Source organism: Scyliorhinus torazame, chromosome 4 (genome assembly GCF_047496885.1).
Source record: "Scyliorhinus torazame isolate Kashiwa2021f chromosome 4, sScyTor2.1, whole genome shotgun sequence".
NCBI classification, from domain to species: domain Eukaryota; kingdom Metazoa; phylum Chordata; class Chondrichthyes; order Carcharhiniformes; family Scyliorhinidae; genus Scyliorhinus; species Scyliorhinus torazame.
The window spans coordinates 131,465,633-131,493,367 of record NC_092710.1 but is presented as its reverse complement, the minus strand read 5'-3'; the positions used below and the strand labels follow the sequence as shown (position 1 = coordinate 131,493,367).

The window sequence follows — 27,735 nt, the reverse complement described above, 5'->3', positions numbered from 1 at the left end:
CCCCAGACGATGTCACAGGTCGCGATTTCACTTATCCTGAAACGGGACAAGAACCCGGAGCTATGTGCGTCTTACAGGCCGAGTTCCCTGTTGAACATAGATGGCAAACTGTTGGCCAAAATCTTGGCCTCCAGGATTGAGGATTGTATACCGAAAATCATCGTGGAGGATCAGACGGGGTTCGTTAACGGCAGGCAGCTGGTGGCCAATGTAAGAAGGCCGTTAAACGTGATCATGATGCACCCGGAAAGTAGGGGGGTGGAGGTGGTGGCCGCAATGAATGCGGAAAAAGCTTTTGACCGGGTTGAGTGGGATTATTTATGGGAGGTTCTGGGGCGGTTCAGATTTGGGAGGGGCTTTATTGACTGGGTCAGGTTGCTGTACCAGGTTCCTGTGGCAAGTGTATGGATGAACAGGACGACCTCAGACTATTTTAGACGGCACCGGGGGACGAGACAGGGATGCCAACTCTCCCCACTGCTGTTTGCACTGGCCACAGAGCGGCTAGCAATTGCTCAGAGGGCTTCAAGGGGCTGGTCCGGGCAGGGGGGTGGGATGTGGAGCACAGAGTTTCGCTGTATGCGGATGACCTGTATGTTTCGGATCCAATTGAGGGGATGGAAGAAATCATGGGAATTTTTGGGGATTTCGGCCGGTTTTCGGGGAACAAGCTTAATATGGGGAAGAGCGAGATGTTTGCGTTCCAGGCGAGGGGTCAGGAGAGGCGACTGGGGGATCTGCCGTTTAGATTGATAGGGGACAGTTTCAGGTACCTAGGTATTCAAGTGGCGCGGGTTTGGGACCAGCTACATAATTTCAACTTGGCCCGGTTGGTGGATCAGATGAAAGATGATTTCCGGAGATGGGCTGCGCTCCCGTTGTCTCTAGCTGGGAGAGTCTAAACGGTGAAAATGACGGTCCTCCCGAGATTCCTGTTTGTATTTCAATGTCTCCCCATCTTCATTCCGCGGTCTTTTTTTCAGCGGGTCAATAAAGTTATTGCGGGCTTTGTATGGGGGGGGGGCAAGTCCCCGCAAGTGAGGAGGGTAATGCTTGAGCGGAGTCGGGGAGAGGGAGGGCTGGCGCTGCTGACTTTAGCAATTATTACTGGGCGGCTAACATAGCCATGATTAGGAAGTGGCTGGTGAGTGGGGGTTGGCATGGGTGCGTATGGAGGCGGCTTCTTGCAAGGGCATAATTTTGGGGCGCTGGTAACTGAGCCTCCTCCGTTCCCGCCGGCGCGGTACTCCACCAGCCCGGTGGTGGTGGCGGCCTTGAGAGTCTGGGGGCAATGGAGGAGATATGTGGGAGCAATGGGAGCATCGGTCTGGTCCCCAATCTGCGCTAATCACCGGTTTGCCCTGGGGAGGATGGACGGGGGGTTCCAAATATGGCGGAGTGCGGGGATCAAGAGGATGGGGGACTTGTTTATAGAGGGGAGCTTTCCGAGTATGAGGGCGCTAGAGGAGAAGTTTGCATTGGTGGGGGGGGGAACGAATTTTGGTATCTACAGGTGCGGGACTCTGCGTCGACAGGTATCAACCTTCCCACTCCTGCCGCTAAGGGGGATTCAAGACAGGGTAGTTTCCAGAGGACGGATAGGTGAGGGGAGCATTTCTGACATTTACAAGGAACTTATGGGATCAGAGGAGACGCAGACCGAGGAGCTAAAGCGAAAGTGGGAGGAGGAGCTGGGGGGAGAGACAGAGGAGGGCCTTTGGGCGGACACGTTGAGGAAAGTCAACACGACCGCAACTTGTGCCAGACTCAGCCTGATTCAATTCAAGGTCGTTCACCGGTCCCACATGACACCGGCCCGGATGAGCAGAATCTTTGGGGTGGAAGACAGGTGCTCAAAATGTGCGGGAGGACCAGCGAACCATGTCCACATGTTCTGGGCATGCCCAAAACTGAGGGGATTTTGGCTGGGGTTTGCTGATGTCATGTCCAAGGTATTAAAAACAAGGGTGGCATTGAGTCCAGAGGTGGCAATTTTCGGGGTGTCGCAGGATCCAGGGAGGAGAAAGAGGCAGATGTTCTGGCCTTTGCTTCCCTGGTAGCCCGGAGGCGGATACGACTAGCATGGAGGGACTCAAAGCCCCCGAAGTTGGAGGCCTGGCTATCGGACATGGCTAGCTTTCTCTGTTTGGAGAAAATTAAGTTCGCCTTGAGAGGGTCACTGTTAGGGTTCGCCCAGGGGGAAGGGGGGTTAGGTTAGCGTAGATTAGGGGGTTAATTAATGGTGGGACCTGTTGGGGAGGGAGGTGGTATTTGCACTATGTTTATATTTTCATGTACATTGTTTATATTGCTGCTATTACAATACCACAAAAATACCATAATAAAATGTTTATTAAAAAAAAATACTCCACTCAAGCTTTCTCCCATCTTTTTTCACCAAAGTTTATCATAACCATCTAACAGCTTCTTCCCACCGAGATGAAACAAATTAAAAATACATGACCTACCTACCTAATCCCACTTGCAGCACTTGGCCCATAGCTTTGAATGTTATGTGTCAAGTGCTCATCCAGGTACTTTTTAAAGGATGTGAGGCAACCCGCTTCGGGCACCCTCCCAGGCAGGGCATTCTAGACCATCACCACCCTTTGGGTAAAAAAGTTTTTCCTCAAATCCCTCCCCTAAACTTCCTAATCTTCACCTTGAACTTGTGTCCCCTCATGACTGACCAATGAATTAAGGGGAACTTATTTAAAGGGAACCCTATCCACTCTGTCCATGACCCTCAATCTTGTACACCTTGATCAGGTCGCCCCTCAGTCTTCTCTGCTCCAATGAAAACAACCCAAGCCTATCCAACCTCTCTTCATAAGTTCAAAATTCCATCCCAGGCAACAACCTAGTGAATCTCCTCTGCACCCCTCCAGTGCAATTACATCCTTCCCATAATGTGGTGACCAGAATTGCACAGTACTCCAGCTGTGGCCTCACCAAAGTTCTATGCAATTCCAACATGACCTCCCTGCTTTTGTAATCTATGCCACAATTGATAACAACAAGTGTCCCATATTCCTTTATCACCACCCTATTAACCTGCCCTTCCACCTGTAGAGATCAATGGACAAACACGCCAAGGTCCCTTTGTCCCTCAAAACCTCCCAGTGTCATGCTGTTCATTGAATATTTCCTTGTCAAATTTCTCCTACCAAAGTGTACCACATCACACATTTCAGGGTTAAATTCCATCTGCCACTTAAAACTTACTGATCCTATTGCCACAGTCACTTATGTCATTTAAATAAATGAAGAATAATCGGAGACCCAGTACAGATCCCTGTGGTATGCCATTGGACACTGGCTTCCAGTCACTAGAGCAGCCATTTGTCATCACCCTCGGTCTCCTACAATTCAGCCAATTTTGAATTCACCTTATCAAATTAGCCTGCATCCCATGTGCATTTGCCTTCTTTATAAGTTTTCCATGTGGAACCTTGTCAGAGGCTTTGCTGAAATCGATATAAACTTCATCAACTCACTACCCTCATCTGCATACCTAGTCACCTCCTCAAAAATTCAATCAAATTTGTTAGGCATGGCTCCCCTCTGACAAAGCCATGCTGATGAACCCTGATCAAACCTTGCCTCTCCCAGCAGAGAACAGTTTCCCTACTGCTGACGTAAGACTCACTGGTCTGTGGCTCCTGGCTTATCTCTTCTTAAATAGTGGAACCACATTAGCTGTTCTCAGTCTTCTGCCACCTCCCCTGTGGCCAGGGAGGAATAAAAATTTAGGTCAGAGCTCCTGCAATCTCCTCCTTCGGCTCCCACAGCAGCCTGGGACACAATTCATCTGGACCTGGAGATTTGACCCCTTTTAAGCCTGCCAACACATCCAATACTTTGTCACTCCCTATGTCAATTATATTCCCTTCTTCCATGAATGCTTGTCTAGCTTCCACTTAAATGGATCTATGTTATTGTTTTAGTCACGCATTGTGGCAGCAAGTTCCACATTCTTACCACTCTTTAGGTGAAAAAGTTTAGTTTGAATTATTTACTGGATTTCTTGATGACTATCTTATATTGGTGGTCTCTAGTTTTGCTCTTCCCCAAAAGAGGAAACATTCTCTCTGTATCAACTTTCCCAAAACCATCCGCAAGTTTAATAATCTCCGTTAGATTATCCCTCAACCGCTTTTTTCAAGAGGGAAGACACTCAACTTGTCAATTCTTTCCTGATATGCACCCAGATTCCCTCACAATTTTCAGAATAAAGTAGGTTAGAATAAAGTCACAGGGGCTGGTTTAGCACAGGACTAAATAGCTGGCTTTTGAAGCAGACCAAGGCAGGCCAGCAGCGCAGTTCAATTCCCGTACCAGCCTCCCCGGACAGGCGCCGGAATGTGGCGACTAGGGGCTTTTCACAGTAACTTCATTTGAAGCCTACTTGTGACAAAAAGCGATTTTCATTTAATTTTCATTTCAGGTTCTTCTTATTGAGATCAAATTTAAGATCGAGAAATTTGAAATAGCACATTTTAGTAGGAAGAATAGGGAAGTAAGTTATTATTTTGAAGCTGAAAGTCTAGGTGGGATAGAGGAACAAAGAAATATCAGAGTACAAATACATCAGTTATTAAACGTTGTGCCACAGGTTATCAAGACCATAAACAGCAGACCAAACATTAGAATTTATTGGTAGAAGAAGAGAATTATAAAGTAGGGAAGTTATGCTAAACCAGTATCGAACCTTAGCTCGATCACACTTAGAATACAGCATGCTGCTCTGGTTGCCATGTTATAAAAAGGATGTGGAGACATTGGAGATTTAAAGGATGGTACCAGAAGTACATACAAAATTTGAAAGAGTCAGTGAAAAGGATGATTTTAGAAGTTAAAAGAACAAACTTGCAGAGTGAAGTCTTTTTTGGACAAAATAAAATTGAATGGAACAAAATCTTTAAGTCTATCTGATCTAAACCTTGGACACAGAATTAAAGGAAACAAGTTCAAAATGAACAAAACTCAAACAAGGCTAGAAATGAGAAATATTTTCCACTCAAAAAAGTGGAGAAAGTGTGTGTTTGGATCGCTGCAAATGCAATTGACAGTGTTGTAAAATGCCTTTAGAAAATGACCTGCAATTGGACTTGCATATTAATAGGATAAACGCAGTGTGAGATTGTAAAATATTTCATGGAACACACTTTTTTTTTACCGCTAACACCAGGTCAGCAATGAGATGTAATCGCTGAAAGCAACCAAGCGTGAATAACAACATTCCTAAAGTTGCTTGGTTAACTTTGGTGTAAAAGTGTGAAGCACCCTTCAGATTAAAAAGGTGGAAAAGATTTTGCAAGAGGTTCGAGTGCACCCGGCTTGTGTAAATAGCATATTATATAGATTGAATGGCACTGATCTTGTTCTATGCTTTATAATATTTCTTCCATTGTTTTATGCATATAATTTTCAGGCATTCAGCTTTACAAAATAATATAGTGAAGTATGTTAAGGGCATTAGAAGCCTCTCAGTCTGTTAAAGTAGTGACATGTTATGTCTTCAGTGTCATTAGATCTTAGAAATACTCTACTGCAGAACAAAACAGTCAGATGAAAGATACAGAACATGACTGTCCAATTAAAGCTCAGGCTTTAAATTACTCAAAATTGGTCAAGTTTCCAACTATCTTTTGCTACTGTATTTCTCAGGCCATGCATAATGTTATTTCTTACTTTAACTACCTCAAGAGAAATTAGAGATTGGCAATAAATGCTGGCTGAGCCAGTGACGACCACATCTCTTGAAGGATCAAAAAATTATTTTAAAGGGTCTGTGCATGTTTTGTCTTTGATTTTCCACTGCCTATTTTTCTGTCTTTCGTTCACCAGAAGGTTCTTTCTTGGTTTACTTTCTCTCTCTATAACTTGATTTGTTACTTTAAGAATTGTTTTGTCTCGAGCCTAACCCCTCACTGATTCAATTTCTGACCTTGGCCCTCAAGTCCAACTTCTCTGCTTGTATGTCTCAGGCATTGGAAATGGGAGCACAAAAATAAATCAGGAAACAGTGAAGAGAGAAAACAAAATAACACATAATCCACATTTTGGCCTTTCTCCATTGCTGTGGGAAACTTCTTTTGTGAGATAAAAACATAGGAAATCCTAATTTTGGTTGCTCCCAGTTACAAATACATTGAGAAAGCTCTCCAGAGGTTCAAAATTAATCTGAATTGCAGTGGGTAATAACAGACTTCAGGGGGACATACACAGACTGATGAAATGAGCAGACACATGGCAGATGAAAGGTACATGGGAATCCTGGGCTTTATCAATAGAGGCATTTCGTGAAAAAGCAAGGAAGTTATGCTGAAGCTTTAGGAAACACTGGTTAGGTCTCAGGTGGGGTATTTTGTTTTATTCTGGTTGCCACACTATAGGAGGGTACAAAGAACTTATAGAGAGGTTGCAGAAGAGATTTAGCAGAAAGATACCACAGATAGGTCAGGAACCAGAGGGCACAGATTTAATATGTTATAAGGATTTTTTTCTTAGACCCGAGTTGTGATCTGGAATTGAATTGCGTGAAAGGATGGTGGAAACAGATTTAATAATGTCTTTCAACAGAGAATTGATTAACTACTTGAAGAGAAAAATATCTATAGAACTGTGATGAAAGAGTAAGAGAATGGGATTAAAAAGCAGGGAGTGGACAGCTCTTTCAAATGAGTTGAATGGTCTCCTTCGGTGCTATATCCTTCTATGAACCATAACTATCTAGTTTGCAGCTGCAATGGAACTTCAACTTCTGTCATATAACTTTGACTTTAAGATGCATTTTCCATCATAAAATACCTGAAAAGAACTTGAGCATTTTTAGTTAAAAATAATATTCAAATCATTCAAGAAATACATCTTGGAATTCACTTGCCTGCAAACCTTTTTGGTACTGTTGTTGGGGATTCCCCAAGAGATGGTTGACAAAGAGGGGTAGCAGAACCTGATATCGTTGATTGGGACATTTGAGAAGCTGAGAAAAGAGAACAAACATGCATAAATAGAATGAGAAAAACATTTGAAGAGAAAGAAATTGCAAGATATGGGGAAAGCACAGGGGAGTAGGACAAGCCAGAATTTAGTGCAAAAGGAGGCCATTCGGCCCATCGAGTTTGCACCGGCTCTTGGAAAGAATACCCTATTCAATCCCACACCTCCACCCTATCCCTGTAATCCCATTTAACCTTTTTGGACACTAAGGGCAATTGAGCACAGCCAATCTACCTAACCCACAAATCTTTGGACTGTGGGAGGACACCGGAGCACCTGGAGGAAACCCACGCAGACACAGGGAGAACGTGCAGACTCCTAACAGGCAGTGACCCAAGCCAGGAATCGAAAGTGGGACCCCGGAGCTGTGAAGCAATTGTGCTAACCACTGTGCTACCGTGTTGCCCACAAAGTTGGTCTAGCCAATATCCAACATTGACAAAGAGCCAAATTGTCTTCTTCTACACTGTTCAATGATTCGATGAGCAATTTATATTAAACCTGTATGCTTGTGTACACTGCAAAACACTTCGCTAAGAAACCCCCAATTTAAGTTAAGCCAACACACAAAAGGCCAAAGGCTGGAATAGGCTGAAAACAATCTAGCAAAATCACTGCCAACTGAGGACGGAAATGTGTTCCACAATAATTCAGCTCCAGGAAAGGATGAGCTGACCACAGGTAAAGGAGTAGATCATTCAGGCCTTAATTCGATTAGATCATGACTGACCTGTACTCCCATCCACCCACCTTACTTATGTAACCCTTGATATCCTACTTAACAAAAATCTATCAATCTCAGATCTGAAGTTTTCAACTGAACTAACCTCAACAGATTTGAGGATGGGAAATGAGCTCAAAATTTTCATTACCTTTGTGTAGTAAGACAATGCACAATTTGATTTTAATTAAATTATTTGCAGCCGATTTTATTTTTAGTTTGGGATGTACAAAAATAACAACTTGCATTTACATTGTGCCTTTTACAGCCAACAAAGCACTTTACAGCCAATGAAGTACTTCTTAAAATGTAGTCTGTTCTACAGTAGGAAAAGCAGCAGTTAATCTGCACTCACCAAATTTACACAAACAGCAATGTGATAATAACCAGATAATCTGTTTCATGTAATGTTGAATGAGGGGTAAATATTGGTCACAACACTGGAGATACCGCCCCTGCTCTTGATATAATGCTTTGGGATCTTTTACATCCACCCAAGCCTGGCAGTGCAATATTCCTGCAGTACTGGACTAATACTGCAGGCCTTGAGTTTTGTACTCAGCCCTGAAGTGGGACTTGAACCCAGAATCTTATGATTCAGAGTGTGCAACAAACTGAGCTACGGCAAGAAAGGTTCAGCAGTGCTGATGGAACAGTAGCATTGGATTTTAAAAAAGCATTGAAGAGGGAGAGATTAAAAACTAGTTGTGTGACACGAGCTGCTCATCAGAAACAAACTTTTATATTGTATCCTGACCAGAAGTATAAGAAAGGCACTTAAAAGGATTTTCCAAATATAGAAGCAATATTTAAGTCTTACATTTAGAATTAAGAATCATTATAGTTCACAATCAACAGTGTTAAGAATTATTATAGGGATGAATAAAGGCTTAGCACCAAAACATATCCCAAGCTTCTTAAAAAATAATTAGTAATGGGGACAGAAGAGATCATGAGAAGAATGTTGCTGAATGGAGGAAGACTAAACAAAGGTGTATGGTGGTAGCTGTGTTTGGACTTGAGAGATAAAGAATCATTATTCTTCAGGGAAAAATATAATTTTCATTGAAAGGTTTGAAGATTAAAAGGTAGCCATTGCATTCGGCAGAATGGAAGCCGTGGAACTAAAGGATTGCAGTCTGTGAGAAGTCACAGAAAAAAGTATGGAATCACAAGAGTGGTTATGTTTGACTGATGAGTGGGCAAATGTCAGCATTATACGGAGGGACAGAGCATATGGAAAGACAAAGTCTGTCCCGGGGGGATGCAGATTACGAATAAATGAAAACCAAGAGAGAAGTTGCACTCTTAAAATCCATGATGTGAAGATGCCGGCGTTGGACTGAGGTAGGCACAGTAAGAGGTCTTACAACACCAGGTTAAAGTCCAACAGGTTTGTTTCGAATCATTAGCTTTCAGAGCACAGCTCACAGCACACTCGCCTGATGAAGGAGCTGTGCTCCGAAAGCTAGTGATTCGAAACAAACCTGTTGGACTTTAACTTGGTGTTGTAAGACTTCTTACTATTAACATCAGCACAGATTGAGTAACTCGAGAATAATCTGAATAGCCATAGATATATTTTGGTGGGAAACCCCATGATAGCAACATTTTTACGAGTGCACGACACCAGTCTCAAAATCTTGACAGTTCAAGAGAATGATAAATGAATAACTGATGTGGGAAAAGCAGAGTTGCAGATGTGAATCACAAAAGCAACAAGACTATTCATAAAGAAGCAAAATGCTGCGGATGCTGGGAATCTGAAATAAAAACAGAAAATGCTGGATAAACTCAGCAGGTCTGGAAAGCAAAACAGTTAAAGTTTTGAATCTAAATGACCCTTCAATAGAACTACCCATAAAACTGAAATGCCACAAACCATATCAGCATAAATAAAGTTGCTGTGATGGGATGAACTGGACTGGACAGACATTTCTCACATCCATAGGTTTCTTGCACATCACGGGTCCAGCCAGCACTTTAAATGTGACGAATAATGTTACCAGCAGGTTCTATAACTTTTGAAACTTAAATAAGGGCAATGTAGCAGTATCGAAAAGTATCAAGAGGGTTCACTTCTCTCAAAAACATCCAAGAAAAAGGAAACACAACGAGAGCGGGTAAACAATAGCTGCACAACAGGGATAAACTCAGAGACACACAACATTAGCTCACAGTTGTAATCATTTTCACCTCAGTCAGGTTTAAATCCCACTCCTCAGACTTGAATGTCAAATTCTAGGCTGACACTCTAGTGCAGTACTTACTGAAGAAGTGCTGTTGGAGCTGCAATCTACCAGATGAGACATTAAACGGACCACCCATCAGCTCTCTCAGGTGGCTATAATGTTATTCTAAAGAGGAGCATGGAAATTATTCTAGGTATCCTGTCCAATATTTATTCCTTAATCAACATTACCAAAACAACCACTCACTCTCACCTGAGTCAATAGGTTGTGGGATCAAGTCCCACTCCACAGACTTGAGCTATAATTCTAGGCTGAAACAACAGTCCTCACTAACTGCCCCATTTTCTTTATTACAACAGTGACTACATTTCGACACTTCGAACATATCTAGATCATGAAATACACTATATACGTAGGGAAGAGGTGTTGGCAATTCTGGACAGGCTGAAAATAGATAAGTCCCCGGGACCTGATGGGATTTATCCTAGGATTCTATGGGAGGCCAGGGAAGAGATTGCTGGACCTTTGGCTTTGATTTTTATGTCATCATTGGCTACAGGAATAGTGCCAGAGGACTGGAGGACAGCAAATGTGGTCCCTTTGTTCAAAAAGGGGAGCAGAGACAACCCCGGCAACTATAGGCCGGTGAGCCTCACGTCTGTAGTGGGTAAAGTCTTGGAGGGGATTATAAGAGACAAGATTTATAATCATCTAGATAGGAATAATATGATCAGGGATAGTCAGCATGGCTTTGTGAAGGGTAGGTCATGCCTCACAAACCTTATTGAGTTCTTTGAGAAGGTGACTGAACAGGTAGACGAGGGTAGAGCAGTTGATGTGGTGTATATGGATTTCAGCAAAGCGTTTGATAAGGTTCCCCACGGTAGGCTATTGCAAAAAATACGGAGGCTGGGGATTGAGGGTGATTTAGAGATGTGGATCAGAAATTGGCTAGCTGAAAGAAGACAGAGGGTGGTGGTTGATGGGAAATGTTCAGAATGGAGTACAGTCACAAGTGGAGTACCACAAGGATCTGTTCTGGGGCCGTTGCTGTTTGTCATTTTTATCAATGACCTAGAGGAAGGCGCAGAAGGGTGGGTGAGTAAATTTGCAGACGATACTAAAGTCGGTGGTGTTGTCGATAGTGTGGAAGGATGTAGCAGATTACAGAGGGATATAGATAAGCTGCAGAGCTGGGCCGAGAGGTGGCAAATGGAGTTTAATGTAGAGAAGTGTGAGGTGATTCACTTTGGAAGGAATAACAGGAATGTGGAATATTTGGCTAATGGTAAAGTTCTTGAAAGTGTGGATGAGCAGAGGGATCTAGGTGTCCATGTACATAGATCCCTGAAAGTTGCCACCCAAGTTGATAGGGTTGTGACGAAGGCCTATGGAGTGTTGGCCTTTATTGGTAGAGGGATTGAGTTCCGGAGTCAGGAGGTCATGTTGCAGCTGTACAGAACTCTGGTACGGCCGCATTTGGAGTATTGCGTACAGTTCTGGTCACCGCATTATAGGAAGGATGTGGAGGCTTTGGAGCGGGTGCAGAGGAGATTTACCAGGATGTTGCCTGGTATGGAGGGAAAATCTTACGAGGAAAGGCTGATGGACTTGAGGTTGTTTTCGTTGGAGAGAAGAAGGTTAAGAGGAGACTTAATAGAGGCATACAAAATGATCAGGGGGTTGGATAGGGTGGACAGTGAGAGCCTTCTCCCGCGGATGGATATGGCTGGCACGAGGGGACATAACTTTAAACTGAGGGGTAATAGATATAGGACAGAGGTCAGAGGTAGGTTCTTTACGCAAAGAGTAGTGAGGCCGTAGAATGCCCTACCTGCTACAGTAGTGAACTCGCCAACATTGAGGGCATTTAAAAGTTTATTGGATAAACATATGGATGATAATGGCATAGTGTAGGTTGGATGGCTTTTGTTTCGGTGCAACATCGTGGGCCGAAGGGCCTGTACTGCGCTGTATTGTTCTATGTTCTATAAAATGGGAAATAACTAGCAGGATCCAGGAGTCTTGTTATTCTTCACCAAGACGATGGGTTTAAAGAGGAAACAAGGCTATACAGGTCAGTTTTCTTTTTAAAAGAACAGCAACAGTATCAGATAGAAAATGCTGCAAGGAAGAATTTTATCTGGTCTAATAAAGTGTGCAATTTGCATCAGTGATCTATTTTCATTCCAAACCTCCATGTTAATGTAGGGTAAATTCTAATAAGAAGAAACTTTTTTTGCCAAACTTTTTTCTTCTTGAGCACTACTAGATTTCTTTCCCGATTTGATTTTTTACTTTTCTGTCTATTATTTCCAACTAAAATGGGGTTACATACCCATACTCTGACACAAGAGATCAGTAGCAAGCAGCTCAAGAAAACACGGTCTTTAACTCAACCAATTCAGCTCTATGAAATAGTCAGTCTTCCATGAGGGTGTTCAGCAAAGATTCACCAGACTAATTCCTGGGATGGCAGGACTGAGATATGAAGAAAGACTGGATCGACTGGGCTTGTACTCACTGGAGTTTAGAAGGAGGGGGGGCCCATCTCAAGGAAATGTATAAAATCCTGATGGGACTGAACTAGATGCAGGAAGAATGATCCCGATGTTGGGGACATCCAGAACTAGGAGTCACAGCCTAAGAATAAACGTGAAGCCATTCAGCACTGAGATGAGGACAAACTTCTCTCAGAGAGTTGTGAACTTTGTGAAATTCTCTATCACAGTTCATTGGGGCCAATTTGTTGGATATATTCAAGAGGGAGCTGGACGTGGCCCATGCGGCTAAAGGGATCAAGGGCTTTGGAGAGAAAGCGAGAGTGTGATACAGAATTTGCATGATCAGCCATGATCATGTTGAATGGTGGTGCAGGCTCGAAGGGCCGAATGGCCTACTCCTGCACCTATTTTCTATGCTCCCTATAGGGCACATTGCTGCACTTTATTAAAAAAATTACGCTCTCTAGTTTTAAAAATAGCAGTTGAAATATTTTTCTTTGATCAATTTTTCAGTTGGCACTCGAGACCAAACACACAATCTCCAACTATTGATACTTTCCCAGACTGTTCTTCATGCTTTAAAAAATAATGGATTTTCTCTACAACCTACCGAATTAAGCTACAACATTAGATTTCTTAGGTTTGGAGAAAATTACAGCTGACAACTGGAATGAGCAAGGCTACGTTTTCTTAAGTAATTCCATACTATATTTTAATGCTTATTAATGATTTACGTCTGTCACACAGTATTATTAGAAATTAACTTGTTAATATTTATTGAGCTAACTATGCTTTATCAAATTACTTCTCCATCCTACAAAACCCAAATCAGTTTCATTGCAGAGAATGAGAACTTACCAGTAGGTGAAAGGTTTTCTCTCTTTTCTTTCATTTCCTTCAGTCTTTCTACCATTCCACAGAAGTGATTGAGGGGAACCGATTTCATTTTGGGCATGTTAGGAACTGTAGGATCCTCATCAAACGAGAGCAAAGGTGGATCACCTTAAAAAAAAGGCCATTGTTTTGTTCAAAATAAATAATGTCACAAATCCAGGCCAAGAGAAAATAACAAGGATACAAAATAATTAACAGTTGTATGGCTTGCAATTTGATGGAATTCTGGACTCCTTTAGTAGGGCATTTTCTTTTGAAAATCTCAGCTTTTTAAAATTCAATAACCAGTTATTACGCCTTATGATATGCAGAATATATGAAAACACAGTTGAACTCGGCCTAGAGCAGAGTTCGAGGACATTTTACCTATCTTGATTCTGTCAGCTCTTTATTGAAGCATTCCAAAAATAGACCCACTGTGCTGCTCTCCCTCATAACCCTGTATCTTCTAGTGCTCCAATTACTGAACTATTTTTCTCTCAAAAGATGCAATCTCTGCGTCGAATATTTCCTGTGGCTAAACATTTCTTGTTCCAACAAGTCTATGTAAAATAAAGTTCTCTTTTTAAAAAAAATATATTTATTAAAGTTTTTTATCACAATTTTTCTCCCTTACAAACAATAACCCCCCCCCCCCCCCCCAACCCCGTAACAAAATAACAAGAAATCGCACAGAGCAAGATATGTACATGGCAAAAATGATATGTTTACATAGCTTTGTACACTGGCTCTCTCCCGTACGTGCCAGTTTCCCCAACCCTTCATGTTATCTCTTGCTCATCCACCCTCCCAGGCAATCCCCCATTCCTCCCCCCCCCCCCCCCCAAGGTTGCTGCTGCTGCTGCTGACCGACCTTCCTCTAACGCTCCGCAAGATAGTCTAGGAACGGTTGCCACCGCCTGTAGAACCCCTGCGCAGACCCTCTCAAGGCAAACTTAATCCTCTCCAGCTTTATAAACCCAGCCATGTCGTTTATCCAGGCCTCCACGCTGGGGGACTTCGCCTCCTTCCACGTTAGCAAGATCCTTCGCCGGGCTACTAGGGACGCAAAGGCCAGAATGCCGGCTTCTTTCGCCTCCTGCACTCCCGGCTCGTCCACTACTCCAAATATTGCTAGCAGCATTCCGAATTTCACTCCTTTCCGGTGCAACACCGCTTTGGCCCGGTTGAAACCCGCTCTCCGCTTTGCAACCTCCGTGCTCCAGTCCGGGTATATTCGGATCTCTGCATTGTCCCACTTGCTGCTCCGCTCCTTCTTGGCCCATTTCAGGACCCTCTCTCTGTCCGTGAACCAGTGAAATCTCACCACCATCGCCCTTGGCGGCTCATTTGCCTTGGGCTTCCTCGCCAGCATCCGGTGTGCCCCGTCCAGTTCCAGCGACCTCGAAGGGGCCTCCGCGCCCATCATCGCCCCGAGCATCGTGCTCGCGTATGCCCCAGCATCGGCCCCTCCATTCCTTCAGGGAGACCCAGGATCCGCAGATTCTTTCTCCTCGACCTGTTCTCCAGGTCTTCGAGTCTTCCCGCCCACCTCTTGTGTAGCGCCTCGTGCTGCTCCACTCTCACCGCCAGACCCAAGAGCTCGTCCTCATTCTCACTGACTCTTTTCTGTACCTCCTGGATCTTTACCTCGTGGGCCTTCTGGGTCATCCCTAGTCCTTCAATTGCCGACAGCATAGGCGCCAGCATCTCCTTGCGCAGCTCCTCGAAGCAGCGCTTGATGAACTCCTGCAGCTCCGGCCCACACTCCGCTTTGTCCCCGGCCGTCGCCATTTTGTTTTTTTTCCCTCGCTTCTCCCGCTGCTCCAGTGACGCTTTTTTGGCCGTTGCACTTCTGGTCCGATCCATAAAAGTTGGAGGGGGACATCTCGCTTCCCTTCCCCACGGGTTGGCTTCGAAAAAATTCCGTTGGGGCTTCTCTAGCGAGCCCGAAAGTCCATAATAGCGGGAGCTGCCGAATCGTGCAGCTTAGCTCCACATTGCCGCAACCGGAAGTCCAAAATAAAGTTCTCTTAAACGGTTTACTAACTTTCTATGGTACCTTTAAATTGATTACTATTTGACACGGACAGCCCAACCAGAAGAAACAATAACTATCTTTGTAACTATAGCTTATCTCTGGGAGCATCTGAATGAAGATGCATTGATCTCCCTTACTCTCAATAATGGTTTTCCTCACAGCATATCTTTATTGCTCATATCAACCTGAACTCAAGCAGACATAAAAATTTCAAATCAATTTCAAAAGCATAACTTCTGCACCATTTTCCATCCTTATTCCTTATGTTGCATAACTTGATATCCCTAAGCAAAACCTGTCTTCTTTAATGTTGCTTTATATAAAATTAAGAAGATCGCAACATTCTATTTCAAAATGCAATGATTAATCTTGTCTCGATATTTAATTGTACTTGAATATGCTGTTTTTACAAGGTAAATTACATGTTAAATGTTATATAACATGAGCTGCTAAAACAGTTGGGAGTATTTTGAGGGTTAATACCACTAAAGTTTATGTTTCTGTAACAGCAGCTTACTAGCTATTCTACCTCCCCCTGCACCGAGCAATCTTATTATCCTCAATTTATTTAATCTTTCCCACTCCCCCCTATACTCCCAAATCAACTGAGAAACATTCCGTCTCTTGATTTCAGCCCCCCCACTATCTCAAAACCTTTTTACATCTTCCATTCCTTTCATCAGTGACCCACACTTCATTCCCCCAAATCCCCAAGCAGCATTTTTGGGCTACTTCCCCACCTCTGAGCAGCCCTCTGGCTCCAAGCTGCCATAATTGCCCTCATGTCCCACACTGCTAAAGTGGCTGCCGATCACACACCTTTTGGAATAAATCCAACCTTCCCTCATTCTAACCAGCTTTCTCCACCTCCTGAAACATGCCCTCACCCACCACCCCAACCCAATTTTTAAACTCTTTCCTCCTTGTACTTATCTACATTTCTGTTCTTGTCATCCTGCTGTAACTAAGTAAAAGATTTTTATGGTTCAGTGCCTTCTTCCTCCACAAAGCTTCAAAATGAGTAATATTAAATCATCCAAACATTCTTCAATCAAGCAGCCTTCACCTATCATCATCCAATTCCCCATCTCCTCACCCTCTATCCTTATCACCCACCCCAACTCCATCATCCCTTTCCCCCTTGTTTCTAAGCACCACCTGCCTTCCATTTCTCTCCTTTTCTATGTTCCCATCTTCTCCCATACTCCCTATTGTACCACTTCCCTCCTAAACCTCCCCTTCTCCGTCCTTTGTCATGGATGTTGTTCATCTTTTAACATTGACCTGAAAACTGGACCTGGTCTCCATTCCTTGCACAATTCCACAGAAAAACAACTGATATACTCTGATTTTAATTGTATTAAGCCAACAGATTTGTTTTTCTCCGTTTCCAACAACGCATTAACAATTTTAGAGCAGAGTCACATCATTGAATCTCCATCTGATTAGGTGAAAACAGCATCCAAATGTAAGCTTCAGCAAATGAAAGGAGATCATTGCTGTATCTTAACTTAATCATATCAATCTACCAACCAGGTCAAAGTTTGTTGAGCTTTTGGACCAACTCAAGGAAACGACTATGACAACAAAAATTCTCACAAAACTAAATGATGCACCAAGGGTCAAACTACACAAGTTTCAAAAAAATAAAGTGTACTATATTGTTTAATAAAATTTTCTATTCAAGACTCACCAATATTTTTTTGGAAATTTAGATTCTGAATCATTTGATCTAATTTTTTCTGCAGCCTCTTGTCATTCTCTGGTGTCTTTTCTATGAAATCCCTGGGTTTCATACATCGATGCTGAAAATAGTTACACAAAAAAATGTAGTTATGTTTCAGCTGAAAATGTGGTTGGGACGGCCCAAGTTGATAAAACTGTTTTAACTATGCATTGCCTATGCTTTAAACACATAAGCAGTGAAGGACATGCCCGATCAGGAGCTCTAAACTGCATTTTTGTAAAAGGAAGGTCATGTTCAAGTAATTTAATCGTAGTCTAAAAAGATTACTAAGTGTCAGGATCACAGTGGATGTGGTAGTTAAGACTTACAGAAAACATGTGATTAAAAAAGACACATGAAAGCCTTATCAAAGTCCAGGCCCTCAGTATTAAAAATTAAATGGCTCAATGTAGAGATGGATGGCTGAAGGCAAAGGGAAGAATGTGAGTGAATCGTTAGTTCTTGGATTGTGAAGTGTAGCTATTAGTGTGGCTTAGGAACCGGCATTACGACCTCCCTACATTTCAATCTGAATAAATGTTTTGGAACATGGGCATAAAGAAAGGTGAACATTTTCTGAAGACATTAAATTAGGAGGCACGAAGCTGAGAAGAAATATACAAGACCAGAAAGAGAATGAGCATACAGATGGCAAATGGAATTGATAGAAAGAATACTTCAGCAAAAAAGGAAAACGGAAATATCATCAAATATTTGTCAATGAACTGGAAGAATAGTGATGCCTTGGTATAATTGATACATAGACTTTTACAAATAGTACTGTAAATCAATTGATCACGAAAGGTCTCAGGGTTTTATACAGGGGCATTCAAGGGCCCTTCTTGTTTATTCCTTTATTTCTCCGTTCTTTTATTTTGCTGTTGCACTTTTGATCTGTGGATGATTGATAGACTTCTCACTTTAAGGCAAGCAGCCTGTAAGAAGCCTGCACGTATAATTCAAAAATAATGGAGAAGGCTGTGCTGGTTTAATCTGGTGATTTCAGACTGGCTGTTGTCAGTGAGTACTTGATTTGATTAATTTGGCTGGTGACCAATGGGCCCAGAGGGCTGTGCTCTGCACGGTAACAGGTGATGATTGGAATATAGACGTAGAGCTTGCATATGTGCAATTGGTTAGCGGAATTCAGAATAGGATACAATGGTGGAATTTAGAAAGAATTGAACAGGTGTTGGCATTATATATAGGTATGTCAACCATGGTCATGGACGATAGCACAGTGGTTAGCGCAGTTGCTACACAGCTCCAGGGTCCCAGGATCGATTCCCGGCTTGGGTCACTGTCTGTGCAGAGTCTGCAATTTCTCCCCGTGTCTGCGTGGGTTTCCTCCGGGTGCCTCAGTTTCCTCCCACAGTCCAAAGATATGCAGATTAGGTGGATTGGCCATGATAAATTGCCCTTAGTGTCCAAAGAAAAAGGTGAGGTGGGGTTACAGGGATAGGCTGGAGGCGTGGGCTTAATTAGGGTGCTCCTTCCAAGCGCCGGTGCGGACTCGATGGGCCGAATGGCCTCCTTCTGCACTGTAAATTCTATGATTCTGTAGTTGGACCCTTGCCTCTGCATCAAAAGGTTGTGAATTTAGGTTCCAATCCAGGACTTGGGCACAACAATTTAGGCTGACATTTCTGTGCAGTACTGCACGTGTGCTGCACTGTCAGAGATACTTGTTTCTGAAGAGGCACTATATCAGGTTGCCCTCTAAGTGGACGGAAAAGAACTCATTATTTCAAAGAAGAGCAGTGATTTGACTCCAGCGCCCAGGCCAATATTCATCCTTCAATCAAAATTGTAGTAACAGGTTATTTGGTCATTATCACACTGCTGTTTGTGGGAGTTGTGTATAAATCTGCTGCCATGGTTTCTACTTCACAGCACTAACCATACTGCAAAAGTACTTTGTTGGCTGTAAAGCACTGAAGGTGACAATTTGGGCATCCTTAGATACAAGATGGTATATATACTGCAACCATTTAAAAACCTACTGTTCCTTCATTTTACTGGAGAAGTTGAATTCTTCAATTCAGACTATGGAATTGCAATGTGTAACAGATATCGCAAGGATACAATGAGTCTCTGAGAATCCAGTTTTCAGACAGAGAAACTGCATATGTTATAATTCAAGGTCTATTCTACAATGTGTAACAAAGTACCATTGTGATGGCCCCAGTAAGTCTGCTGATAGCAATAGGGAGGTGATTTGACGGCTACAGCCCAGATATCAGACCAGTAAAAATACTAATTGCAAGACAATATAAGTGCCTTTGCAATGATTGGATAGTTTAATTAAGCATGCGGACCTTTAACGTGACTGATTAATTAATTATTCTCATATACTAAGTATGATGTAACCTTAATCGGCAGTCATGACTGGACATAGATAATGGGTAACAAATGATTGGTATATGCCAATATCTTGTAATAGAATCTCAAATTATAACTGTCTGTACCATTCTTGAATCTGGATTTTTTTTGGTGTCCTAATTGCAATGCCGAGAGCCCTCGCTATAGCTTGTAAATAAAAAATTTGTTTTTAACTCCCAAGAGTCTGTCTGGTCTCTCATGAAAGTGAAGGTGAAGTACATTACAGCTGAATAACTTCACAATGTTTCCCTCGGCAAGAACTTTGGAATGTCCAGTAGTCATGAAATTCAAGTCTTTCTTTTTACACAGCCAGCATTGTTATATCCATATTCTGACAGATGAAACGTTAAAGAGACTAGTATTGTGACACATCTACAGTCACTCTTTAAAACATGGGACAGGTTGTACAAACTGTTGCTGCACATTCCTATTTAGCTACAACTCAACTATATCACAAGAATGACCACTCACCTATGACAAATGTAATGGATTGAATTCCTAGGCAGCTGTTAAAACATCAAATAGAATGTGTGTATTGTTCCGAATAAATGCTTCATTTAATGTGAATTCTGAATGCTCGCCAATATCACCATAACGATGATCTATTCTGATTAAACATTTTGCAACTATGTGGACTTCCTGTCAAGTTTTTTCCAAAGTTCTTAAGTCCATATTTACAAAAGGAAACTGCAGAGCCAAATTTGCAACATTGTCACTTGTAGTTGGTTCGTGTAGCTTGACAAATTACAAAATAGGGTCAGAATATGAGAAATTAAAAATGGGAATTACTCCCCTGAATTCTAAACCCGTGTCACCTGAAGGCTACACTCATTCTGATTTATCTAGAAGACTGATAAGTTGCAGGTAAGGTCTTTCTTTTTTAAAATATTACTCCAAATTAAACAAGTCATTCATTGTGTTTAATTTTGCAATTTATTTATCTTTTTCTAACAAAGTATATACATATCTAAATCAAAGTATGTTTTTGAAGAAGTCTCTGGAGGTTGCTGGAGAATCATATTCCTAATGCAATATGGCTCATTTTTGATTGGGATGGGGGTGGTGGGCGAGTGGCTGGCAGGCTTCCTCCTAAAAATGGCTAAATCCAGCAGTTGGCTTATAAAAATGTGTTATGCTGGTAATAGTAGAAAATTACTACAGCTGTATCTATATTGTCAAATTGACCCATTAACTTGTTAGGCAATATTCCTAATGTAATTCCTGCATAAAATCTCACTTCCTATAATTCCTGGCTACTTGGGCAAGATACCGAGGACTTCTGACAGGTTCACATTATATAATGCCAAAACAATTAATATTTAATTAATAAATACAAGAAGAATAAAATGAGCTCCAACCTCTTTGAAATCTCCAAAGTTGTCTCTGTTATCCCTCCAATTTCCCTGCACCCTGACCAATAAGTTTGGTACACCAAAAGAACAAATCTTTATAAAGAAATTGTCGATGCCTCATGGTCTTATGACGCTAATGAAATGGAAAAAATATGCACTTCCCTGTATCATGATGGATGTAACATGTGCATGTGGAATACTGACATTTAATTTAATTGGCTGGTCAAATATATATTAAACTTCTTTAAAAGGACTTTTAAAGCAAACAAAGACACAGATTTAAGATAGCTGCCACAGGTTATCTGACATGGTAGCAATTATAAGTTGGTGAAGTTTGGGAGTTTCCAGTGTGAAATACAATTAGGACATGCCAAGGCAAATCTCCTTTGCAATTTCACACTTACTGATGTCAAGAATTACTTCAAGCATGAACTGAAGCTTGTAACTGGCACTCACCATTTGCATTGCTATAAAGCTACATTCAAAGCTATCAGGCAGGGACAATGATTATATAGGTGTTGATACTAGCTCATCATTTTTTGATTTGATTTGATTTATTATTGTCACATGTATCAGTATACAGTGAAAAGTATTGTTTCTTGCATGCTGTACAAACAATGCATACCGTACATAGGGAAGGAAAGAGAGACTGCAGAATATAATGTTACAGTTATAGCAAGGTATAGAGAAAAGATCAACTTAATACGAGGCAGGTCCATTCAAGGTCTGATGGCAGTAGGGAAGAAGCTATTTGAGTCGGTTAGTACGTGACCTCAAACTTTGGTATATTTTTCCTGACGGAAGAAGGTGCAAGAGAGTATGTCCGGGGTGCGTGGGGTCCTTAATTATGCTGGCTGCCTTACCGAGGCAGCGGGAATTGTAGTCAGTCAATGGATGGGAGGCTGGTTTATGTGATGGATTGGGCTACATTCATGACCTTTGTAATTTCCTGTGGTCTTGGGCAGAGCAGGATCCATACCAGGCTGCGATACAACCAGAAAGAATGCTTTCTATGGTGTATCTGTAGAAGTTGGTGAGAGTCGTAGGTGACATGCCAAATTTCCTTAGTCTTCTGAGAAAGTAGAGTTAGTGGGCTTTCTTAACTATAGTTTCGGCATGGGGGGATCAGGACAGGTTGTCGATGATCAGGACACCTAAAACTTGAAGCTCTCGACCCTTTCTACTTCGTTTCCATTGATGTAGACAGGGGAATGTTCACCACTACGCTTCCTGAAGTCGATGACAATCTCCTTCGTAGGGAAGAATGGCCCATTCAGGAGTGATGGCTGGAACATTAAAAAACTCATCGCTGAGGCCATAATACAATAGTCAAGTCTGTCCAAATCTGAGCTAATCAATTACCTTCTGTGGAGTACTCAAATCATTATGGAGAGGTCATATGACCAGAATCATAATTTTAAGATGTATTTTACGACAACACCCTGGATTCTTTTGAGAGTCTAAAGAAGTAGTCTGCAAATGGACAAGTAATAGACATAGATGTAGAGTACCTACAGTGCAGAAGGAGGCCACTCGGCCCATTGAGTCTGCACCGATCCTCCGAAAGAACATTCTACCTAGGCCCGCTCCCCAGCCCTATCCCCATGACCCTGTGCATTGATCATGGCCAATCCACCTAACCTGCACATCTTTGGACACTAAGGGGCAATGTAGCATGACCATTCACCCTAACCCGCACATCTTTGGACTGTGAGAGGAAATCGGAGCACCCGGAGAAAACACACACAGACTCGGGGTACCTTCTCTCTCTGCTATCTCAAGTTCGGAATTCTATCTCTGTTACATTTTTATAATACATCGCAGAGATGGAGAATTAAATTGAAAGGAACTCTGCCTGCTGATATCATATTGAGTCAACAGACAGAGAGGTTCTGGAGGACACTTCAAAATCCCAAAGCAACATTTCCAGGGGAAAACAAGGAGAAGCATTCAAAACCCTCCTCAGTCACGAGCACTCTTGATGAAGGACGCAAACGGCAAACTTTATTTTTTTTGCCTTTTAAAATTGAATCTTAATTTAGCCAATACCTAACCTCCTCTACTGAATAGCCTGTAATGTGTGCACCTGTGTGTTCCGAAGGTCGGGCCATGTGTTTACTTTTTTAACATTATCTTTATATCTTTACTTGGGTGGGTTTTTCCCTCGTGTTTAGGCTTAAGAAACCGTGTTGGACTTTGCAATCAGTATGTAAACGGTTAAGCATAATGAATTGACACCTGTATCCTAATAAATTTCAAAAAAGCATGTTGTGATCATTCAAGGACTGGAAAAGAAAGGATGATTCTGATATCAGTTCTCACCAGCTTGTAACACATGGGACATTATATCTGGTAGCAACAGAAAGTCATGGGCTTTGGTAGCATATCAGTGAAATGCTCAGTGGTACATACTTCCTGTTTTCTTTCAAAGTTAAAGCAGATGTGGGTTCAAGTGTTATTGCCTTTTATGCAAAAACAGAAAAATGTATGCACACCATATTTTTACAGAAATGGGTGTTAAAATAAATTATTATATGCACAATACTTACAGCTCTCTTAGTTTCAGTTAAAGGTTTACTTTCATTCAAGGCAGGAAATAAAGATTCACCAACATGAGTACCTGTTGCCATACACCTAGAAGACAAAGTATGTAATATTAATATTTAGCAGGAAAGTTAACTGTATAATTTCACTTGTTCTGGTCTACTTCAAGCATAGGCCAGTGCAAAACATTAAATGGCTTTCCTTATACTATCTTTATTCGTGGCATAAAAAAGTATTTCAAAGTTAAAGAACTATCCAGTTTTAACAAAGTTTAAATTAACATCTTATTTATTCCCCATACACATGCTGTGACTCAAATTCAAGCATATCTTGTCTGGTTGGAAACATAACAGCAGAGCATAGAATGCATTGCAATTTTCAACTTGTGTTATCATGTCTTTTTTTGCCTGAAAGCTGTCTTGTTTTAACTTTAGTGATAAATTACTAAATCATATTTGTACCAAAAAAGTAAAGCTATATCTTCTCTACACTGTAATATAACCCACAGCAACTTATTAGGGGGAGGCATTGCATTGTGGTATTGTCGCTGGACTAGTAATTCAGAGACCCAAGATAATGTTTTGGGGACCCAGATTTGAATCTCGCTATGGCAAATGGCAAAATTTGAATTCAATAAAAATCTGGATTGTGACCATGAAATCATTGTCGATTATCTTAAAAACAAACATCTGGTTCACTAATGTCTTGGAGGGAAGGAAATCTGCCATTCTTACCAGATCTGGCCTACATGTCCACAGCAATATGGCTGGCTCTTAAATGCCCTCTGAAATGGCATAGCAAGCTACTCAGTTCAAGGACAATCAGAGATGGGCTGTAAATGCTAGCCCACATCCCCTGAATGAATCAAATCACTAAGAACTTCACAAGTTACAAGGAGATGCATGTAACATCTTAAATCAGTGGCAAAATCATCAAGATGTGGGGTGCAAGGGCCAGTAACCACTTAACAGATAATGTTAAAGGAAGCATGTAAAAATGCAAATTGCCAAGTATCAAGATTAATTAAGAACATCAAGTCCTAAAAAAAACCCTTATATTCATAAAATTAAAAAACAGTGAGTCCTCACTTTAAGTCACCCTGCTTAACATTGTTTTGCTTTAATATCTATCACTTATTCTTTAAGGCTTTTTTTTTTGGTTTTACGTGGTGTACACCCCTCCCCTCTGCAATGCACTTTGGGCCACCTGCATGACAGTCATCAAAAGCCGACCTGGTCCATGGCCAACCTCCGGCACAATCGGACAGGTCCCTGCAGACTGTCAAGAAATTGGGCAGGTTCTTGAGAGACAGTGCAAAAGGAAAGAATGTTACACACACACACACACACAGGAAAGCAAGCAAAAAGTTGAGCTGAGTTTGGTGCTTTAGTGTTATCTAATTTAAATTTATGTAGTATTCCTGTTATATTCAGTGATCTATCTTAATTTGTAAGAAATCCCATCTAGTAATGTACAGTGCTCCTCATTTACAGTACAGTGCATGTTTATGCTGGTTATAATCACATTGTTTCAAAACAGCAGTGGAAAAAGTTCCTCATGACAAGAAATAAGGCCCTTTGCTTCAAACTTATTTTTAGTGAAAAATTAAGAGTAAAATCAATAAACAACATCGGAAAGATGAAACTTAGTTGTGGGCTGTCAATTTGGGTAATGTATACCACACATTTATACAACAATTATAAAATCATACATAAATTCTAGTTCTTTAATTTGTACTGGTAAGCCTAACTTTCAGAAATTGTCAAGTAATACAGAACAGAATCCACAGACGTAATGTGCAATGTGGAAAATATTGAATTCAAGGAGAAAATACATGGAATCTTTCTTTCAGGTTGCTTAAAGTTGAAAAATTCTTACTTTCAAATATGCACTAATCGTAAACCAATTTGCAAAACAGCTGCTTTCAAGAATGACAATACAAAAATGTGAATACCTTTCCACCCAAAGTACAGACACCAACTTTACGCCAGTTCTTTTGGCCTTTTTCCAAACACTTTCATGTCCATCCTTGAATATTACATGGGTCACTTGCTTATTGAAGTATTTTAAAACCTGTAAATAGATAAGTAAGACACATGGCTTTAAAAGGTGCTCTCTAATTTCACTTTTTTTTCTAATTGGAATCCATCACAAAGCTGAAAGCAGTGATGTCCTGCAATCTATATTTAAAAGTGTCCAACACCAAGACTATTTATGGGCTAAATCTTCAGTGGCATGACAATCATCATCGAATTATCACTCCACTCCCTTTTTCTTACCTCGATCTGGAACTGCATATTTCTTACCTCGACTTCCAACCTAGGCCTGCTGAGGAATATGCAGCACAGCTACTCCAGTTCTCCCTACAGAGCAATCTAGCCACATTAGGGAGAGGTGTGTAAAACCACATCGCTTTATGGCACCATCTGGTGTAAACAGTTACATTTCAAGATCCCAACCAATCTGTTAGGAGAGAAGCTAAGCATGTAAGGTAAGTGGACGAGGTGTTAGGGTGTTGTGGGGGTGTGTGGAATTAATTGAGTGTTCAGACGAAGTTGGTGGGGTCAGATGGTCGGGGCTTTAGTTGGGAGATACAGTGGGTGTTGGGGGAGTCAGCACCATAGTTACTCAGAAGAGAGAAGTGGTTTTAGTCCTTCTAACTTTTCCTGGGTAATTTTCTGCTAAGAGAGTTGGAATTAGTCAAGTCTCCGATTTAAATCGGAGTTTCAGAGGGGTCGTCGTAAAGCAATTGCCCATCAGACGTTTAAACTCCCCGGGCAATTCTCCTGCAGTACTTACGTAGGGTCTTCCCTCTGGGGAATGATCTAGGCTATTAACTTTTGATTAATCTTTAAATCAAGTTTCTGCCTGTCCCCAACAAATGAACATAAACAAATTCCATAAAAGACAAGTTGTCCGAGTATCATGGATTGTATTTAACCCACTATATCAAGCTAATTATTTAATTAGCTGCTACTCATGGGACCATGATGTGTGAAAGTTGGCTGCTGCATTTTTCCACATTACCACAGACTACATTTCCAAATTACATAACTGTCTGCAAATTACTCTGATGTCTTGAGATTCTGAAACTTCTCTCTTTCCATGTCTTTGTCACTGCCAGGCTCGACTTACTAAACAGCCAACTGGTCAGCCCCGAACTCCACCCTATATTAACTTTAAAGTATCAGGTTAACTGCCATCCATGATAAATAATAATACTCTTTATTGTCATTAGTAGGCTTACATTAACACTGCAATTAAGTTACTGTGAAAATCCCCTAGTTGCCACATTCCGACACCTGTTCGGGTACACAGAGGGAGAATTCAGAATGTCCAAATTACCGAGCAGCACTTCTTTCGGGACTTGTGGGAAGAAACCGGAGCACCCGGAGGAAACCCACGCAGACATGGGGAGAACGTGCAGACTCCGCAGTGACCCAAGTCACAAATCGAACCTGGGACCCTGGCGCTGTGAAGCAACAGTGCTAACCATTGTGCTATCATGACGCCCTATCATGCGTATCTTATACAAAGTCCCCTCGCACCAATACAGACCGTGAGTGTCACTGACTTTCCACCCTCCAACGTACAAATTATAAAATTCTTATCATTGTTTAAAAATTCTTCAAGGGGCTCAGTTCCAATCCAGCACTAATTGCCATCTTGACCTCTGAATCTGAGTTGGCTGCACTTGCAGAGCCAAGCCAGATACAATGGGTCGAGGGTCTCCTTCTGCACTGTAACTCCTTTATGATTCTAGGACTGCAGATCCTCTTTCCACTATCAATAAGCCATAGTTTATATCCAAATCTCCCCACTCAATTTCTGTTCTTGACTCTCAAATTACGTTTCCAAGCACTCTTTAGGTCACCTATCTTAACCCTTCCCTCAACCCCAGCCACATGTTTAGTCTGGCCCAGATGAAAGCCTCGGACTTGGATTGTGGTGCTAGATTGTTTTGATTTCATAGACTCATTGCATAGGAGACTATCAGCTCATTCTGCCTGTGCTGGTTCTTTGGAACAGTTGTCCAATTCTATCTCATACCATAGCTTTTTCCCCTTTACCCTGCAAATCAGGCCTTCAAATTAATGTCCAATTGACTTTTGAAAGTTTCTGTCACTTCTGGTGGCGGACATGAAAGAGTAGGTCGCACATTTGGTGACGCCCGCTCGGTTCGGACCTTTTCCCCTATTTTTACTCGGATTTTACTTGGAAAATTGATGGTCGACGTAATTGTGAGGAGGAATCCCACACCAGTGCATGGAGAGGCGGACCAGGAGTGCTCACAAAGGAAGAAATAGGAGAACAGAGAAGACCTGGGTTGAAACTGCAGCGGGAGAAAGCATGGCTGATGACCGGAATCCTGGCTCGACGGCCCAGCAGTCGACG

General features: G+C 41.8%; 1 protein-coding gene across 2 annotated transcripts in view; it reads right to left on the bottom strand.

Moving 5' to 3' along the window:
* The window catches only part of mcph1 (microcephalin 1), a 609,760-nt gene that overhangs the window by 557,186 nt on the left and 24,839 nt on the right, over positions 1 to 27,735 (bottom strand). For both annotated transcript variants that reach the window (XM_072498602.1, XM_072498603.1), the window contains exons 4-8: positions 25,295 to 25,413; positions 23,346 to 23,430; positions 17,030 to 17,141; positions 13,281 to 13,424; positions 6,890 to 6,988 (exon numbers count right to left, since the gene is read on the bottom strand). In XM_072498602.1, coding sequence (XP_072354703.1) covers positions 6,890 to 6,988; positions 13,281 to 13,424; positions 17,030 to 17,141; positions 23,346 to 23,430; positions 25,295 to 25,413 — 559 coding nt within the window. The remainder of the gene's footprint in view (positions 1 to 6,889; positions 6,989 to 13,280; positions 13,425 to 17,029; positions 17,142 to 23,345; positions 23,431 to 25,294; positions 25,414 to 27,735) is intronic.